We start from the raw sequence: 18,071 nt of genomic DNA, 5'->3' as shown, positions 1-18,071 counted from the left end.
TATTTAATATTATTTATAATATGGATTTATAAATTTGAATATTAACCCCTCATGATTTATTAACTGTTACATTGCGTCCTCGCACTTAATTAGAATTAATAACAGACAACTAAATTTAAAGAGTTTTAAATTTACCCCTTCTATTTATATATATTAGAATTGTGTCTCCTATATGTATAAGAAAGTTACAACATGTTCCCCCGTGTGTTTAAATATGACATTGTCAGTCTTACCATGACTAGGCTCACCAATTCTAATATAGGGGTTTAAGAAGGTCTCATTGATTCCTAATGAGGTCGGTTTTTAATATGCTCCGCGCTTACCACCCTCACCGTCCTATTGCATTTTAAGAATGGAGTTACCGAAAGTGTTTGATAGTGATAATGGTTAATCTAAAAGTATTCTAAATACATGTATAAAACAAAATCTCATTTTATTAATATAATGTGAGTTTGTATTATCCATGAAAATTGCACATTGTCGTTATATTTTGTTGGTGGAGCTCGCGTGGTTAACCGGCACATAGTTGAGAATGATATGGAACTTGCAAATCTCAAGCGTAAGTTAAGTCCGAGACCATGCGATTTTGCAAGGTTAATTCTCAATCTATTTAATGTGAATCTTATGTTATCCATAAAAGTTGTACATTCTCTTTATAACTTGTTGATGGAGCTCGGGTGGTTAAACGGCATGTCAATTTGAGAGTATAGGTAGAGAATGATGTGGAACTCGCGAATCTCAAGCGTAACTTGAGTCGAGGACCATGCGATTTTGTATGGTCGATTCACCATCTGTTCAGTGATCCGCGACGACCCCGTCATTGAATTTGAGATGAACATAATTTGAGATTAACTTGCCATTGATAGTCAATGAATCTCAAAGATTTGGAATTTCGTGGTGATCAAAGTTGGCAAAGGGCTTTGTCTACCTAAATAACTTTATGATGTGTTTATGGCATCCCTTTACACATCATGAAGCCAAATATGGATCCTAGCCTTCTAAAATAATTTAGGGTGATTATTTTCTAAGGATAAGTAAAACAAACTATAATGGAATTTTATTGAATGATGTTGAAAACCTTATCCACTAAAATCTACTGCTATAAAACCTTTGAAAGGATTAGCTATGATGATGATTAATTTTGTCAATTTCTTTTTTTGGGAATAGTTCTCATAAACGAAAGGAAATATCACGCCTTTGTTAAAGCTCTTCCTAGGTTACTTCAAACATTGCATTCTAAATTGTTAGAAAGAGTAATTATTAAATGTACGTTGACATATTGAAGTAAATTAAATGGAATCTCCTTTTAGTTAGGAGTTGTCTATGGATAGTCGACTAGCTAACATGTACAAATGATCAGTTCATTCTGATTTTGATATGAACAACTTGGAATGTCTATTAAGGAGGTGTGTAGCATGTTGAGGTTTCCTTCTGGAACTAGCATGGCCAATCATAGAAACTCATACCTCAAAACACTCCCATCTTTTACTATCATGAATAGAAGTGTTAAGAAGAAGAAAACCAATTGCCCACAGTTTAAAAGGCGATTAGTGTGGGTATACCTAATCTTGGCCCTAATACCTAGGACAAATAAAGGCTTATTCTAATACATGTTCGGATAGCTGCTTGTTTTCATTACAAGAAAAGGACAAAGAAATCAAACTTGCCCAAATGTATATTTGAGGTGAAAGGACTGAAACATGAAGAAGTTAAATTTAATTATGGATCACGAGCCCGTGCTACTTTCCATTGGATCAAAAGATAACTAGTTCTTCTATGTTTGCTATTCAAACAAATATATGAATTTATAATGCCATCAAAACATTACTTTTAAACCTTGAGTATTTTACTAAGGATTAAGAACTGACATTTGTAAGAATGGGCAGATACTAAAATGAAGTAAGAAGACTGAAACATAAAGAAGATAATTTGATCATGAATGCCAAGCCCTAGCTGCATTCATAGGATCAAAGGACAATTCTCTTCAAATGTTTAGTCTATGTTATTATAATTTAAATTGTTTACACTATGATTCATGAGAGAGTTATGACTTATTTAAATGTAGAGCATTCTAACATGTTAAAAGAAGGTCATGAAATCTATGAAACTAGTATAATAACAATATTTCAAAGTTGATTCGAATATTTGAATAAGGTGTATTATTGTGAATATCTATTGAATTTAGTTACCTAATTGATCGTTCAGATTGACCACAATATGTATTGATTCAAATACATCCAAAGTTTTGGGTGAAATGTATTTGTGGCATCATATTATTGGATACATGAATGAGAAATGCATTACCAAGTATCCAGTTGGACCAGATTTTGGATATCATTTGACCTCGAGTGTTATGATAAATGCAAATCTTGGTTATCAAGATAGATGATGAATACATCATTGGGTGATGTGAGTTTCTGCTGGAATTAGTTCACACTAATAGACCGTTCAGAATAATCACGATACATGGTGAGACCAACTTCATATGAATATGAGTTTGGAACCTTTCAGGTGTTCAGAGTTCTCATAAAGTGAAGTTAAGAATCAATTGGGCAATAGGATGAGACACTCATAGTGATAATCTCAGTCCAAACTTTATCGTTCATCTAAGTACTTTGTGAAAGAGTTTCACGATTTGTTTCCACCCAAAACACTACCACTAGGAAGTGTTAGTTTGATAGAGAAACAAATCATTCATTGGTTTTGTACTAGATGAGTCGTGCTAGGTTTGCTACCAATTCGTGGATTGTACCATGAATAGTGTTACAAGAAGTCCTTTGGTCTTGTGCCAACTAAGTAGGTTCTTGAAACACTCTATGATATGTGAAATGGGATTCTTTCCTCACTGCCATATATGGAAGTCTACGATTATGAGACTTACACTCGTCGTGAAGTGCTCAATAATTAGGACTTTGATTAAAGATGTGTTATCTCGTTGGAGAACCCATCAAGCATTTTGGATAATTGTTTAACACTCTTTCTAAGAACAAAGTGTATGTTGCTCTAAGGGTAGTCTTCCAAGAGAGGGAGATGATTTCCAAAAGGGCTAGTGGGAGCCACATTGCTCTTGATAAGATTTAAGAGTCAACCAATGAAGAGCCTAAAGTTGGACATAGCATTCAATTTGAAACTGAAAGAGCTATTAAGGAAACCAACATATTTCCATTTGTTCCTTATAGATCTGATAGATAACGTCATTATAATAGTTTATATTACTAAGGTATGTGAGTCACTGGTAGATAGAAATCAGAGTGTACCGGCTATCGGAAGCTATGGTAGGCCCTAAAGGATACAAACATAGAAGGAAGACTTGGAAAGCGAGATTCAATCCATGTATGTTGTGATTTGGTAGATCAAGCACTTGACCTTAGCCCTTAAGTGCAAGTGGATCTTCAAGTAGTAACAATCATGGATAGGAAAAAACACATAATCAAACCAAGATTAGGTTATGAAGAATGTTTAAGCTTAACAAGTTCATTTATGGACCAAAATAAGCATCTCGCAAGATGGATCATTATTTCAACGAGAAAGTTCAAAGAGTTTGAATTTTGAGAAATAAAAGATAAGCCATATATATGTCAAAGCTAGTGGGAGTAATTGGAATCTTTTTTTTTTCAATGGGAAACTTCAAGGAGTTTGAATTTCAAGAAACATAGATAAACCATATATATGTCAGTGCTAGTGGGAGCATTGTAGTCATCCGTGTATTATACATATATAATGTACGATTCATAAGAAACTATACTCTAACTTAGAAAGTGTAAAAGCTTGGCTTGGTATGAGAATTGTTTCGCTATGATATACATGGGAGATACGAAACACGTACATAATAAGGATCTATGGAGATAGATCAAAGTGATTAAGCCAAAGTACATTGAATGTTGAGGAAATTTGACATGCAAAACTCAAAAAGGAGTTTAGGCTGGCATGACATTGAGCAATGCTAATGTACTAGTTCTACTATTGAACTAAAGCAAATGATTCGTGTCCCACATGCTTCTTCTATGGGATCGATCATACATGCCATGACATGTACCAGATCTAATGACTCGTATGCCTTAAGCATGACAAGTTAGATTAGATTAATTTGGCAAGAATCAATGAATCAAAATCAAGAACATTCTTAAGTGTCCTTGGAGGACAGAAGATATGATCTTGATAGTATGGAAGAGATCATTGTAAGAGTTACATTTATGCTAGGTTCCATACTGATAAAGACGTTTCCGTTTGCAGTCGGATTTCGTGCTTCTCTTAATGGTGCAGTTTTAGCTTGGAAGAGTACCAAGTATTACACCATAGTGGATTTTGAAAACTTAGAGTATGTTGCGGTTGGTTAAATTTCAAAGAAGACAATGTGGCTGAAAAAGATTCATTAGTGACATCTTTGTTGAAATTCAATCATTGATGGTCCTTATGAAGTTTCTTGTGACTTTGGGTGAACTTACCTCGTGTATGGATCCCAAGTCAAACAAGATCATATTACACATACTCAGTAAGTACCAACACTTTTGATAGCGAGTCAAATGTAAAGACATCATAGTCATTATGTCATATCGAAAGATAATCCTTTCAATCCATTCCATATTTGCAAATGAATTGGCTTAAATACTCATAGCTTGGTTTGTTTTAAAACACGAGAATGTTAAAGCAATATAAGTTTTAATTTTATTTGGCGATTATTAAGTGGTGATCTTAATATATGATGGAGTTCGGTCATTTCAATTAGCTTATCATCGTGTTCTCACTTTTACATGTTTGGAACCCAGTTCCCGAGTATTAATTTACTCAAACGTCCACAGTCAGTCATACTCTTGGAAGTAAGTAGTGATTCAAAATTGTCATGAGTATTAGTGGATTGTCCATAATGATTGGACGTAGGATAGAGATTGCGCTAACACTCATGAGTGCTTAATAGAGATTTAAGTATTGGACCAACCCACGCTTAGAGATTATTTCATGGATGCAGTGACAAGTAATTCTAAGACATAATATATTCTATTCTTCAAACCTAGATACATGTGGGGTTTTGCTCTATGATTCTCTTATGCATTGGACTACTCCAACGCTGATCGTAACTAGTAGTTATAAAGGGTATGTCCATGTATGCCATGATGAAATAGACAAAAACTATGTATTCGAAGTTTATTCGTTCCTTATGCCTTAACAGGAGAAGCGATATGTATGGGCCCCTTGATTTGGTGCTAACATCTAAAGTGCTTGGTCGAGCCCTGACTAGAATTGATGTGTTTAATTTAGTAGTCAGATGCAGTCGTCACAAATCTATATCGGGAAACATAATCTTGAATTATGAGATTGACCATTATCCATGTCTCGAATTCATATATATATATATATATATATATATATATATATATATATATATATATATCATAGAATGAAAGGATAATTGATCAATAATCTAAGGGTTGAATCTTGATTAGATCAAGATTTCGGTAGTTGCATTGGATGGCTAACTCTCTGTTGATTATTGGAAAAATATTAGTCCTCATATAGTTGATGACTTGTCCAAGTGGGAGACTGTTGGAATAGTGTCAAAGGTCATTAACTATTGGTAATATTTCTAATAATAGCAGGGTCCTTTTGGGTTGCCCTCAAGACCCAAATTGAGTAGAATAAGAAAGGAGAAATTAGTTTATTAATTATTATGATTAATAATTAATTAGAAACTAATTGGAATTATATTTTGGAAATTAATTAACTATTTAATTAATTAAAGGGTTGAACGTTCATTAATCGATAGTTGGTTAATCAGGATTGTTCCAGAACCTTATGGAATTAGGGTTGGATGAAAATCACTCCATCCCACATGGGAAAGGAGTGAAATATAGTGGTTAGGCCTCCATCCCATGTAGGAAGGAGTACTAAACCCTAGGAGGGATCCAAGGCTATAAATAGGGCCTTAAGGATTTCATTCCTCTTTGCACCTTGGCTTGAAGTTTCGCCAACCCTTCTTCTTCCCCCCTCTTAAGGACGATTTCTAACCCCTTTGGGTTTGTGAAATTGATCATTCTCCTAGTTATTTTTATTCCACTCTATGGTGTCATTGGGTAGATACCATTAGAGGGATTCTGGTTTGGGTCCTTTCATCCAAGCAACTTCGTGGAGGTTCAAGATCTCAAGCATGGAGATCAAGGGCCACATAAGAGGTATGTTTTCTTACTTATGTTTTAGTTTTCTAGGGTTGATGTAATTGGCATGAAGCCATAGATCCACAGGATGCATGTACACTTAGGTATATCGTTGTTTCGATTTTTTCGCTGCCTAGTTTTAGAGTGTATTTTATGCGTAGAAAACCCAACAAATTGTAGGGGTATGAACTCACCTTATGTGAGTAGTGCCATTGAATTTTTGATATGGGATGTTTTTTCCACAATAAAGCTCCTGGGACAAATCAAGACTTAAATAACAATTTATGCAATATATATATATGTATATATATATATATATATATATATATATATATATATATATATATATATATATATATAATTAGTGAGTATAACCTATAAGGCATTAGGGAAACAACCTAGGATGCAAGAATCAATTGAAAAATAGGTGATAAGGCCAAAATCGAGAAGCTACTTGATGTTCACGGTTGGATTCAGTGTTCACAGGCGAAAAGGGTTTTCAGCCCTTGAAGATTCAAATGTTTTCGGCTGAAATCTCAATGTGTGTTCTTGGTGATACCAATGAGAATCAAGGGTTCACAGTCGTAAACCCAAAATGAAGGATGCTTGATTTGAAGAAAAGATGAACTTTGATGATCCACAACAAGATCCGAAGGTGATGAGTGGCAGACCTTAGTGGAGCATTGGGGGTCATGGGCCACTACTCAATTTTCGATACGTAGTGTAAATTTTTTTTTGGTTTTTTCTATTATGTGCACCAACTTGAAGTACAAGGGACACCCCTACTAAAACAGTATGTGTCCGTCAGTGAAGGTGATATAAGGATCTTCGGATGATAGATAAGAGAAAAGATGGTTTATGATTGAAGGTTTTGAGAGAAAACCGCTTGGGTTTTCCGTCAGTAGAAGAAGAAGTGAGGTAAAATCAGTCAACACTATATATATATATATATATATATATATATATATATATATATATATATATATATATATACACATATACGTGGAGGTGTTTGCTGTCTGAGGCGAGATCACGGCCGCAAACCGAGGGTTCACGGTCTGAAGTTCGTTCACGGCCGAGAACGAAGGGTGTTTTCGGCCATGCGAAGGTTCATTTGTGGTTCTCGGTCCTAAATGATTTTCCTCCAACTCCAAAACAGTCTTGTATACAAGGTCTAAACACTTATAACTCATTAATGTAATTTAATTAAGATAAAAGAAGAAACAAGTTTGACCTTTAGTTAACTAAGCTTGACTCTTACAAGAAAAGAAATTTCAGGTTGTCACATCATCCCCCCGTTAAAGAGAATTTCATCCCAAAATTAAGACTAAGAAATACACATGGACTAAGGGAAAAGATGAGGATACTTAAGTTTCATTTTATCCTCCCGCTCCCAAGTGAATTTTGGTCCCCGCTTTGTATTCTAGCGAACCTTCACTATCGGAATACGACTTTTCTTGGTTTGTTTGACATCCCTATCCATGATTTCTACGGGTTCTTTCACGAAGTTAAGGCTCTTATTAATCTCGATTTCATCGAGTGGGATAGCAAGAGTCTCGTCAGATAGACACTTCTTTAGGTTCGACACGTGGAAAGTAGGGTGTATGTTGTGAAGTTCTCGAGGTAGTTTAAGTTTGTAAGCTACGGGGCCGATTTGCGCGATAATCTCGAAAGGCCCAATGTACATTAGATTCAGTTTGCCACACTTTCCGAAGCGTATTACACCCTTCCAGGGTGAGACCTTCAATAAGACATTGTCGCCAACGTGGAACTCCAAGGGTTTTTGTCGTTTATCAGCATAGCTATCTGTCTGTCTCGCGAGGCTTTCAGTCGCTCTCTAATTTGTATGATCTTCTCTGTAGTCTCTCAGATGATTTCTGGACCAGTGAGAGTGATGTCAGGGACTTTTCCTTTAGATAACTGTGTGTCACCCACTTCAGCCCAACATAGAGGTGATATGCACTTGCGGCCATAGAGGGCTTCATTTGGAGCAACCTTTATGCTAGTGTGATAGTTGTTATTGTAGGAGAACTCGACAAAGGGTAAATGAGTATCCCATGCTTTTTCAAAGTCTATCACACAAGCTCGCAACATATATCTTCTGGAGTTTGAATAATCCTCTCACTCTGTCCGTCAGTTTGCGTATGGTAGGTTGTATTCATATCCAACCTAGTTCCTAGTACCTTCTGTAGTGACTGCCAGAACCTCGAGGTGAATCTACCATCTCTACCAGAGATAATCGATATAGGTACACCATGCAATCACACTATCTCTATAAGGTAGGTTTTGGTCAATTTCTCCAATTTGTATGTTTCCTTAATTAGTAGGAAGTACACGGTTGTGGTTATCCGGTCCACGATAACCCAAATGGTATCAGAGTTGGGGCAGGGGTTGATGTGTTCGACGGGGACGTCGATCCCTATAATGAGGGTGAAGGTGGGTTGCACTTGATCCTACATCGGCTTGGAAGGAAAATGAAACACTTTCTTATAAAGTGGTGTGGATACCTTCCTTATCACAACGCGTTTTAAAATCATGAGAGCAATAGATCCTATAAATTTGGGTACGCCCAGTATAGCCATCTGGAAACTCGTTTTCAAGACCTTGTGCTCTATGCCAAGCGTAGAGCCTTGGTATGCCGAGCGTACGGTCAACTGTGTTGACCTTCAACTTTTTGACCAAGTGTGCCTTTTGGTCAATTAGTGACGGTTTTGGTTGTGGAAGGGGCAAAATGGTCTTTTGCCTAAATTGTGGATTAGAATTGGCTTGGGACTAGTAGAGTTTGGATAATTACCTTAATTGCTAATTAGGGTTATTTGGTGCGATTAATAGGCGGAGTTTAGTTCCGGCAGTTCGGGTATGAGTTTTATCATTCTTTTTGTACAAGGTGGGTCTTTTCACTATAATTGCATGTGTGGTAGTGTGTGTGTGTATATATATATACACACACACACACACATGCTGACCAGATGGGTCTATTTGATGATATTATGATATGTGTTGTTGTGTGTGTTGACACTTCGGGTAGTCTCTAGGTTGCTAATAACCCACAGTGCGTGCTGTTTTCCCACAGAGATTCCGGGTTGTCTCCAGTGTTGCTGATAACTCATAGTTGTTTATTTGTGTTGTGTTGTATGTAGTATTTTAGGATACTCACTAAGCTTCGTGCTTACAATTGTTAATTACATGTGTTTCAGGTACTTCTGATGATCGCGCGAAGGCAAATGCTTGATTGTATACATTTGCTTGCAAATTATGATTCTGGATATTTTGGGACACTGTGATATTATGATGATTTGTATTTGATGCTTGTGATTTTTCTTGTGATGAGTTTTTATGAACAATGTTTTTAGTTAATTAAAAAGAAAAAAGTCAGTTTGAAAATTGGATGTATATATTAATAAAAATATATTATAAAAATGTAACCAATAATAATATTAACAACAATAATAAAGAATATAATAGTCATTTTAGGTCTGATAGAGATTAAACCTGAAACAAAATCAAACCACAATGTTAAAAAAAAATAAAAAAAATAAAGATCAAACATACAAATTACCCTAAATTATATGGACTATTTATGTAATTTACTTTCTCTTTTATTTACATATTTGGTTGCCGTAGTTGCCATAGTTTATAACATGCATACTGAAATAACAAAAAAGATATATTAGTATTTTGGTCATTTTAATTATATTTACCGTTTCATTTCTGATAGAGTTGGATAAAATAACAAATCATGTAAGGTTTTGAATTTATAAGGATCAAACACTTACACACTTTTCATAGTTATCCTCAACATGACATATTTTACAAAGCATATGGACCAATCGTGAATATTATAAGTAATTTGTTAAAAAAGAAAAAGAAAAAAAACATTGGTATACTTGATTAAAAAAATTGTTTTATTGTAGGTTTTAATATTGAAGCAATATACGATTTTATTATTATTATTACTATGTATTTGTTAATTGGTTTTTCAAATATTAAAAATTTGTAAAACACTCGAACACCTATCATTCGCACCATGTTTCACTAATCATTATAATGTATTATTTTATTTTAAATATGAATATAATATGCTTATCAATCATTTGCACCGTGTTAATTGGGGAATGGTCATAAACAAATATTTATTGGCGAATGGTTATCAACAAATGCAAAGGGCCTTAATACGATTTCTTGATGTTGATGTTTTTTCATAGCTTTTGGCCTTAAAATCGATTTTTTTAAGAGTAATCTCTACGTTTTCAGGATTCCTGTTGCTTGTAAACTTGTAATATACAAAAACAAAGGAAGATTGGAGTTCACTTTATCATAAATTCTAAATAAAACTATCTTGGAGGGTGAAGACTCTAATATCAAACTTCAGTATGTTCAAATAATAATAATAATAATAATAATAAACCACTAGAACTAATGCGAACCAAACTCATTCAGTGATTAAGGTGGGGGAAGTGTTCTTTCGTTTTCTATCAAATTAACTAGTGTTAAAAATGAAATTCAATGACTGTAAAATACAACATATCAAAAAAAAAAACAAAAACAAAATTGCATGGAGTAGAATATAAATTAAAATGCAAAAAAAAAAAAAAAAAAGTGGGCCCTCATCATCCTTCTACTTGTAGCACAACTCTTCTTTTCTTCCCCTTTGAATCAACATTAGCATTAGCATCAGCTTCTTTCAGACTTCCATTTGCTGTTGTTTCTGTTTTCTTTCGCTTCACATTCATTCTTTTTGGCTCCACAGGACTACAAATTAAACATCACCAAATCTATAATTTAAAAATAATACTTTATATAAATTGAAAAAGGAACATCAAAATGAAGCAGAAATATTTTCACCTTGTAGACATCTTTGAAGCAGCCTTTTCTACGACGCTTTTATAGTACTGTGTAAATGGGGTATTCAAGGCTTTTTCAAACTGCATCAAAGACAAAAACTCTGAAACTTTCTTTCATAAAAAAAAAATCAAATCAAATTCATTAAAAAGACAAAACACCTGCAAAAACAGATCAACAGACTCATGGTCTTTTGGTGAAAAAGCCACGTCATCCCTTTTCTTCTGCACAAACTCAACATTCTGTTCCACCTGCAAATTAACACAAAACGCAATGAAAAAATATTCATTCAAGAAATAGCAAAATACTTTACTTTGTTTTATAATTTATACCTATTAGTGTATTATACTTTTAAAAAAAATATTCATTCAAGAAAGTACATTGATATTTATTACAAAAATCTCACTTATTTTTAAAAATACCTGATCCATAAGACGCTTCACTACACGTCTCAAACTTTCAACTGTAGTTCTCTCATAAAACTTTTTTAATCTGATGAGTGGAATTGTTGCTAATTCAGGAAAAGAAATATGAAAACTCCATTGAAGAAAGTGAGCTGAAAGCAGTTCAACAGCTGTATAAACACATTGCTCCAAGAAGTTTTGTGATTTCAACCAAAATTTCGGGAGCTACAACAAACAAAATTAAAACTTGTTAGCATACAAAAAAAACATCAAATTAAAGTAATAACTAATAACTAACCTTTAAATTTGATGCTAACTTAACCGATTTTCTTGATTTACTACCCTCTTTGGTGACTTTATATTCAAGCATGTCCAAGATCAATGAAGCAACAGGGATAAAAATCCCACAAGAATTTGAGAGTTTGTTTAACCACTGAATGCATCTTGTCCTCAAAGGAATATATCTTGATCCAGGAAAGAGGTTGGATATTCCATTTATAAGCTCTATTATCATCTGCAACAATGGCTGAATATCAGATTCATTTCCATTTGTTGAAATGAAAAGAACCCAAATGTCAATGCATTGAGCATATTGCCAGCTGTATATCTTCTTGATTGCTTCCTGTGAACAAGAGACCAATCAATCATAAGTGACAAAAAGAAATACTTGAATCCAAAAAAAACGAGAATTCTAAAGTCGAAACATTCCGGAATTGGAATTCAAGATTCCATTCCTTTGACAGATTCCATACCTTATTCTCCTTCTGCTTTGTGTGTCGTAAGATATAAGCAAGTTGCTGAATTGAAACAAGTGCCTTGTTACAAGACTTTTCAACATCAAGAGAACATAAATTGACAAAAGAGTCCCTCAAAAACTCAATATGTTTAGCATCAACAGTTTCCATACTCCTGCATCTAGCAATATAAGCATTGTATGTTTTGATAAAACATGTGTCAAAGTAATTAGACCCAAACACAGAAACCACATCTTGTATCACAAGGAAAGAAGTAGCAGAAAGTGTCCCCCCTCCTGTTGCCCATAAAGGTACTACAATCTGCACGATAAATACAAAAATCAGAACATGTGAAAAAAGTTTATTTACTCAAAAAGAAACGTTGAAGTTTATTTACCAAATTACCTGAATAACCCTGTTCAGCAAAGATGGAAAAGCAGCGAAAAATATAATAGAGGCTCTCAATCGAGTAATTGAGAAAGCCAAAATATCCAAATCGGTGACTTGTTTCAGAAGAAATAATGTACTCCTCAAATAAGACTTGACCATTGGTTTGACTTTTTTCCACCTAGGGGTATTCTTTAGCTCCAATATGCTATCTTTTTTGCGATTGGCAGAAGGAATCTTTAACAAACCCCTGAATATATTATCAGCTTCAGAAAGCATGAATGTATATATGTTACAGAAGGTCTCATTGTCTTGAATTATAAATTCGGTTTCTTCATGTCCAAGGTGGCATGCAGCTCGATATGCATTTACAAGATTAGTCAAAGCTGAGTCACTGTGATCTTCTTTAACTGATGTACTCCATGAATTGATTAATGAACATGTCAACAGTTTGTGTTTGGTTGTAGCAGAATCATCATCATCATCCAACCCTGTTGGATCTTCACCGATCTCATCTTCATCGGAATACTGTTACCAAGGGTATTTTAGTCATTTTGTTAGTGATCAACAGAAAATGTATATTAAAGAATGATCTCTTACCATGTCCTGAGTTTTTGATATCTTGTCCTTGTTGTAGCTTTCTAAAAACTTTATAAACTTTGGATCCTGAAAAGTTTATAAATTTTTCCATTAACATTTATAACTAAAGATAGGAAAAACAACAATGATCAAAGGGAAGTCATATGGTGTTCTGTTTGAAGGAATAAATTTACTTTTTTCTTTAATTTGTCCAATGATTTCTTCTGTTCAGTAAGTTCTTCATAGATCTTTTGATTCTGAATAGATAAGGTATGTTTATCCCTGTCATCTACAAAGATGTTAATCAGTTAAAATACAGAATGTTAAAAGTGATATGGAGATATGGTGAAAAATAGAAAAGACTAACCTTTTAAAGTAACATCATTGTCATTTCCTGTGATATTTTCACTGCTTGGGTCCTAATTATATGTATATTAAAAAAATAAGTCTATAGAAGTTTTCAAATTCAAGTAAAACATTGCAAAGATTGGTAAGTCTTTAACCTCTGAAAGATATCCATCACTGTCAGAATCATCTGAAACCATAAAACTGTCATTCTCAGCAAATAAAGCATCAAGAGAAGTAGTCATGGTGACTTCACTTTCAGTGTCCCTGTTAATCATAATTAAAGCTCGATATTACATGACATTAAGGATTTGTATGTTTTGAATGGAAAATAAACAGTAACCAGAGTTTTCAGAAATGCCATAAGTTCACTGTTTTACCTTCCATTAGACACCTCTGCTGTTTTCACTACTTTTTCAGCAACATCTTGTTTATCTTCTGCAGCAATACATTAAAAGATGAGTTTTTGGTGGCTATTATTAAAACTTGTGAGTGAGTCTTAACAGCTCATAGAGCCCAAGCACATACTAGTCAAACACAGATGAAAGATGAAAGAGTAATTACTTCCAACACTTCTCTATCCTCACAACTAATACGAAATTACCAATAAACAAACCGAAGAAACATTGCATTTCTTGACTATTAAGGAAGAAACAACAAAGTACATACTATCTGTGTATGCGAAGAGAAATTGAAGAGAATATTACTTTTTGAAGGTCTTTTCTTGAAAACAATCTTGTTTTTTCTTCTTTGTTTAAGCACGGAAGGGAGATTCTTCTTGGCAAACTTACGAGCTTTCTTCCCAAGCTTCCCCATTACTCTTTTCAATTCGAAAACGCGATTCTACAATCTATAAAGTGAACTTTAATTAAGCATACGATCGTAGTACACAAACTACAGACGCAAGGATACTATTGTTCACCTAAGCAACGAATACCGAGATTGAAGGCTCCGACGAGGGGTTTTGGCAGCGTTTTTGCGGTGAAGTGTTGAAGGGTTTTAGAGCCCTAGAATATACATTACATTACATGTAAAACCCCTAAAACTAGACCAATCAGGCAATGCCACGTCGTTATAACTCATTTTATTGTTTACAAAATTACATAAATGATCCATGCAATTTAACAAATATCATAAATTCTGCTAATTTTTTTTTACAAACATTGTGTTTACAAAAGCTGCTTGAATGGACTCTTTGTTATACCCATACTTTTTGTGTTAGTGTAAGGATAATTGTCTCAAATTTCCAGATTAAAGGGACCGAATTTGTGATATAGATAATAGATAACTGGATAACGTAATTTTGTTTATATTTTATATTTACGAGTTATTAATTTTTTCTCATTTTATTTTTTAAAATATCATTTTGATCTATTCTTTTTAAATTTTATAAAATATTATTTTCACCGCTTATTTTTCTAAACTTCCTTTTTATCCGTTCGTACTATATATAATTTGTTTTTCATAATAATAATTTTGTTTTGTTAACCTAAAAAAACTAATTTTTTATGTGTATTTTTATATGTGTATGATGTATCGGTATAAATTCAAGGCGGTCAACGTTTTGACGTTAATCTAGAATATTTGTTCATTTTTTTTTTAAAAAACTTACTTGTTTTTTTATGCGCGTGTTGATTTAAATTCGAGTTTATCTACATTTAAATATATTTTTTTTATGATTTTGTGCTTAATTATATACATAACCTACATATGAATTATAACGTCCGTATTCGGGCTAATCAATTAAAAAGAATAAGCTATAAAAATAAACTTTTTGATAGAATTTTATTTATGATAAATAACTTTAACCAAAGTTATAGTTTATGTAACAAGGGTTTCATACATATAAAGAATGTTGGAATCTGATTTCGTATGAAAAAGTTATGTTTCTTCGAAGCTTCGCGATTAAACCAACACGACTCTACGTATCCTAAAAAGTGAATTTTCGATAGATTACACTTTAGCCTAAGTGATCTAAATGATAGTCTTAGTAGTCATTAAACCGAGAGCGTGCATATAGAGAACGTTCAAATTTGACTTTGTAAGAGAAAATTATGATTTTTCGAAGTTTCAACACAGCAATATACGGTTAAAAAATCGAAGTAGATATCAGTTGATTGTTAGGAAAAACAATCTAAACAATAATTGAAGATCTCATCTATATGGTTCCGTTGATATAGAGACATTCGAGAACGAATATCATATGAGAAAGTTATAAATTTTCAATGGACTTTAACAACCTAAGCCTGTTAAATATATAACTTTAAAATATAGTCAAAATTAGTCAGTAGAGTCCAAATGAAAGTTTTAGATCTCATCGACAACTTTCTGGAGATATAAAAAACATCCAAAACAGAGCTCGCATGAAGAAGTTACGGCATTTTGAAAATCAGGATATTCGCGCGCGCACTGATACGTGGCCCCACGAGAGGGCACCACGTGGCATGGTGGGGGCCGCTTCATCCGAGAGATGTGTCCCAAGGAAAACGCGACATGTGGCACCAAGAAATAGTGACACATGATGGCTTACAAAGTAATGATTGGTGGAAGCATCGGACGTCGACACGTGGCACAAGGTTGCTAGAGCCAGCAAGGCTGGTGTGCACAACGCTCCCCCTTGATTTCCTATAGATTGTTGCCGAAAATCCCATTTCTTTCTCACAACTTCTCTAAATCTCTCTCAAAAACCTCTCCACCTTCAAGTCAGGCTTACTCCTAACTTTTAGGTTGTTTAGTAGGAACTTTGGAGCTCTAGGAGCCCGACGGTTCGAGATTCTATCCATGCATTTTTCGGGGTTTCGCTTAAAAGCTCTGTAAGTTAAGCTACACCTTATCGCTTTCAGTATAACTTATATTTATGGTCATAAGTCGTTATAATGAACCTATAAATAAGATGCATCAGTAATTCCAAGTTGTTGTACTGATTGATCTACTTACGTGTAACACTTGAATCTTGGTATGTTTCATTATCACCATTGTTATTTTTAATAATTTCATTTTTGGTACTTGTGTAGTACACAGGGTGTACCACATGATACGCTTAGTGTACGGATGCGAGGTGGGATCGGGACTCCGGACACATACGTGTGGCGTACGTATATGTACGCAGGACATACGTGCAATTTAGTGAAACCCTAAGTTATTGTCACACCCCCAAACCGGAGCGGCGGAAACGTACGGGGGTGGATGATTTTATGTTAAGTATAATAACACATGCATTATAGTAATCAAAGTACAACAAACATTGTGTTAATAAAGTATAAGTTTTTACATGTGTGTTCAATCATTCTATATCGACACTAAAAAGTTATATACAACAAAAGATAGAAGACATGACTCTAAACTGCTCCGTCTTCTCAAAAATCCTGGGGATGTACATGTCTACTGGTTTCTTGAGAATAAAAGTGCTCTGAAAAGAGAGAATCAACATTTAAGTTGGTGAGTGCATAAGTATTCATGTTTAAAAGCTTGTTTTATGTTCCTTGAAATAATGAGTATTTTTACTTTTCCAAAAAATCCAATGTTTTCTATTGTAACTGAAAATTAGTTTTAATACCATAAAATCGTTATGTATAAGTGTTGTTGTACTATAAAATAGTATCATATAGTTTTAGTTCACAATAAAACTATAAAAAGAATGTTTTCTGAATTGTTTATGTTTTCCAAGTTCTGTAATTGTACTCTTTGAAAACACTATAAATGTGAGTATGTCTGGCTCCACCAGCTGTAATTGTAAATCGTAATGTAATAATATAAATCGTATTATTGTAAAACCAGTACTTTATATTCGTAATCTTTAGTTTAATTAGTTATATACTAATCGTATTTGTTCATATCTTTTTGTGAGTCATTATAACCATGGTATGACTAGATGGCCTAATATGACGCTTTGTAGGCGTCGGAACTGTTAACGACATTTGTCACTCATAAGCATACTAGCCCAACTGTAGCGAACAGTCTAAGTGCGGGATTGTCAATCCCGTATAGATTTATACACATTTGTCTCGCTCTGTGTCCGGAGATTCTGGTTATAATATCAGGACTTTAATAGTATTGCCTAAATAAATAAGCAATTGAACATTTTCTCACAAAAACCACATTGACGATTACGTATATAATAATGATGAAAAGACATTTCAAAGTAAATGAACTGATAGTATGTCCCATTTCTAAAATACTTGACTGTAAAGTATTTGTACGAGAGTTTACCGTTAAACTTTGTATAATTGATTAGTGAAAATAGTTTGAGAGCTCCATAAACTATATCTATTATAATTTATATGTGTATTCTGTTCGACGTGTAATATTCATGAAAGTATCCCCTTTACTCAACATGTTACAAAGGGAATATAAATATGATTGAAATAACTTTTAAATTCATATATATATATATATATATATATATATATATATATATATATATATATATATATATATATATATATATATTATTTTGGTAAAATATATGTTAAAAGGAGTTTATAAAACATTTAAAATTGTTTTGGATATATTTGGAAATCATTTATTTGTAATCACAATAATCTTGTGTTAGACTTGTATTTTCCCCTTCTTAAAATAGTCAAAAATAGTAAAAACGCAGGGATATGAACTCACTCGATGAGTGGTGATTT

At 33.6% G+C, this 18,071-nt stretch overlaps 1 protein-coding gene across 3 annotated transcripts; it reads right to left on the bottom strand.

Annotated features, from left to right (window-relative positions):
• Positions 1–10,566: 10,566 nt before the first annotated feature.
• Positions 10,567–14,480, bottom strand: LOC145045804 (Noc2p family). 3 transcript variants are annotated; one of them, XM_078994115.1, is made up of 14 exons: positions 14,363–14,480; positions 14,148–14,290; positions 13,821–13,878; positions 13,599–13,707; positions 13,463–13,514; positions 13,290–13,384; positions 13,117–13,182; positions 12,535–13,044; positions 12,148–12,450; positions 11,694–12,017; positions 11,414–11,620; positions 11,153–11,242; positions 10,995–11,074; positions 10,567–10,901 (listed from the first exon to the last, which is right to left on the bottom strand). In XM_078994115.1, exons 2-14 carry the CDS (start codon positions 14,254–14,256, stop codon positions 10,760–10,762), a joined length of 2,145 nt encoding a protein of 714 aa, XP_078850241.1. In that variant the 5' UTR covers positions 14,257–14,290; positions 14,363–14,480; the 3' UTR covers positions 10,567–10,759. The 3 variants fall into 3 exon arrangements, with proteins under 3 accessions (XP_078850241.1, XP_078850243.1, XP_078850242.1); XM_078994117.1 differs by having other exon boundaries at positions 14,378–14,427; XM_078994116.1 differs by lacking the exon at positions 14,363–14,480 and having other exon boundaries at positions 14,148–14,356.
• Between the last annotated feature and the right edge of the window lie 3,591 nt (positions 14,481–18,071).

The sequence above is a fragment of the Lactuca saligna genome, chromosome 5, assembly GCF_052625555.1.
Source record: "Lactuca saligna cultivar CGN05327 chromosome 5, ASM5262555v1, whole genome shotgun sequence".
Taxonomy (NCBI): domain Eukaryota; kingdom Viridiplantae; phylum Streptophyta; class Magnoliopsida; order Asterales; family Asteraceae; genus Lactuca; species Lactuca saligna.
Note: the sequence above shows the minus strand (reverse complement) of the source record. Positions and strands in the feature narration are given on the sequence as shown.

Excerpts from the sequence above, each read along its gene's own strand:
- LOC145045804 (XM_078994115.1), bottom strand. The coding sequence starts at position 14,256 with ATGGGGAAGCTTGGGAAGAAAGCTCGTAAGTTTGCCAAGAAGAATCTC. Across the intron at positions 13,385-13,462 it reads CAATGATGTTACTTTAAAAG|ATGACAGGGATAAACATACC; the intron begins GTTAGTCTTTTC and ends ACATCTTTGTAG. Across the intron at positions 13,183-13,289 it reads TGGACAAATTAAAGAAAAAA|GATCCAAAGTTTATAAAGTT; the intron begins GTAAATTTATTC and ends TAAACTTTTCAG.